We start from the raw sequence: 974 nt of genomic DNA on the forward strand, positions 1-974 counted from the left end.
ACACACACGCAGAGAGAAAGAGAGCTCCATACATCTATATATATACATATATTTTTCCCCCCCCCCCGCCCGGAACTTATTTTAGTTGGGGAGGAAAGGAAGAAAGAAAATAAATTTTGTGCAAGGAAATACTCTCAGCTCCCTCCTTCCAGCGGGTCTCTCTCCTTTCTTTATCCCCCCCCCCCCCTTCTCTTTTTTTCCTCTCTTTCGAAGATCCTCGCCCTCCCAGCCCCTTGATCAAAGCATTCCGCTATTCTGATTTATTGCCTGCTTGGTGAGGCTTTTTTTTTTTTTCTTTCTCTCTCTCTCGCCTTTTTTTTTTTTTTTTTTTTTTACAAAGGCGACCTGAGATCAGCCATTACTTTCCTTGGCTCGCTTATAGGAATCTCTTACATTTGGTGCTTGCTGCTGGTGGTGGTGGAACCGCACTCGGATTCTTTCATCCCCCCCCACCCCCTTGCTGTCCTCTCCTCCCTCCCTTTCTCCTTCCCTCTCTCCCTCCCTTCCTCCCCCGTTATTCCGCCGGGGGAGCCGGATTTGTGGCTGCGGTGGGGCGGGGGGGGACGAGAGCGAGAGGGAGAGCCGGCGAGAGACATGGATGGCCCGGCGCGATGCAACGGGCTTCGGAAGAAGCGGCGATCGCGGTCCCAGCGCGACCGGGAGCGGCGAGCCAAAGGCGGGCGGCGCGGCTCTGCCGCCGGCGGGGCCGCCGGCCCCGGGGCCGCCGCGGCGCTCTCCTCCTCGGGCTCGGAGAAGGAAGACAATGGGCCCCCGCCGCCGTCCCGGCCGCGGCCCCCCCGGAGGAAGCGGCGGGAGTCCTCCTCGGCCGAAGAGGACATTATCGACGGTTTCGCGATGTCCAGCTTCGTCACTTTCGAGGCGCTGGAGGTAGGAGCGGCGGCGCTTTGTGTGCGCCTCATTGTGTGGGGGCAGCGGCGGGGGGAGCCCCCGCAACGCCGACCCGGACACCCTCC

General features: G+C 60.1%; 1 protein-coding gene across 1 annotated transcript in view; it reads left to right on the forward strand.

The window, feature by feature from the left end:
* Window positions 1-594: 594 nt before the first annotated feature.
* The window catches only part of AUTS2 (autism susceptibility candidate 2), an 802,063-nt gene continuing 801,683 nt past the window's right edge, over window positions 595-974 (forward strand). Inside the window, 1 exon segment of the mRNA XM_010585913.1 lies at window positions 595-888. Coding sequence (XP_010584215.1) covers window positions 595-888 — 294 coding nt within the window.

This window comes from Haliaeetus leucocephalus, unplaced genomic scaffold (assembly GCF_000737465.1).
Source record: "Haliaeetus leucocephalus isolate CR32 unplaced genomic scaffold, Haliaeetus_leucocephalus-4.0 Scaffold136, whole genome shotgun sequence".
Classification (NCBI taxonomy): Eukaryota; Metazoa; Chordata; class Aves; order Accipitriformes; family Accipitridae; genus Haliaeetus; species Haliaeetus leucocephalus.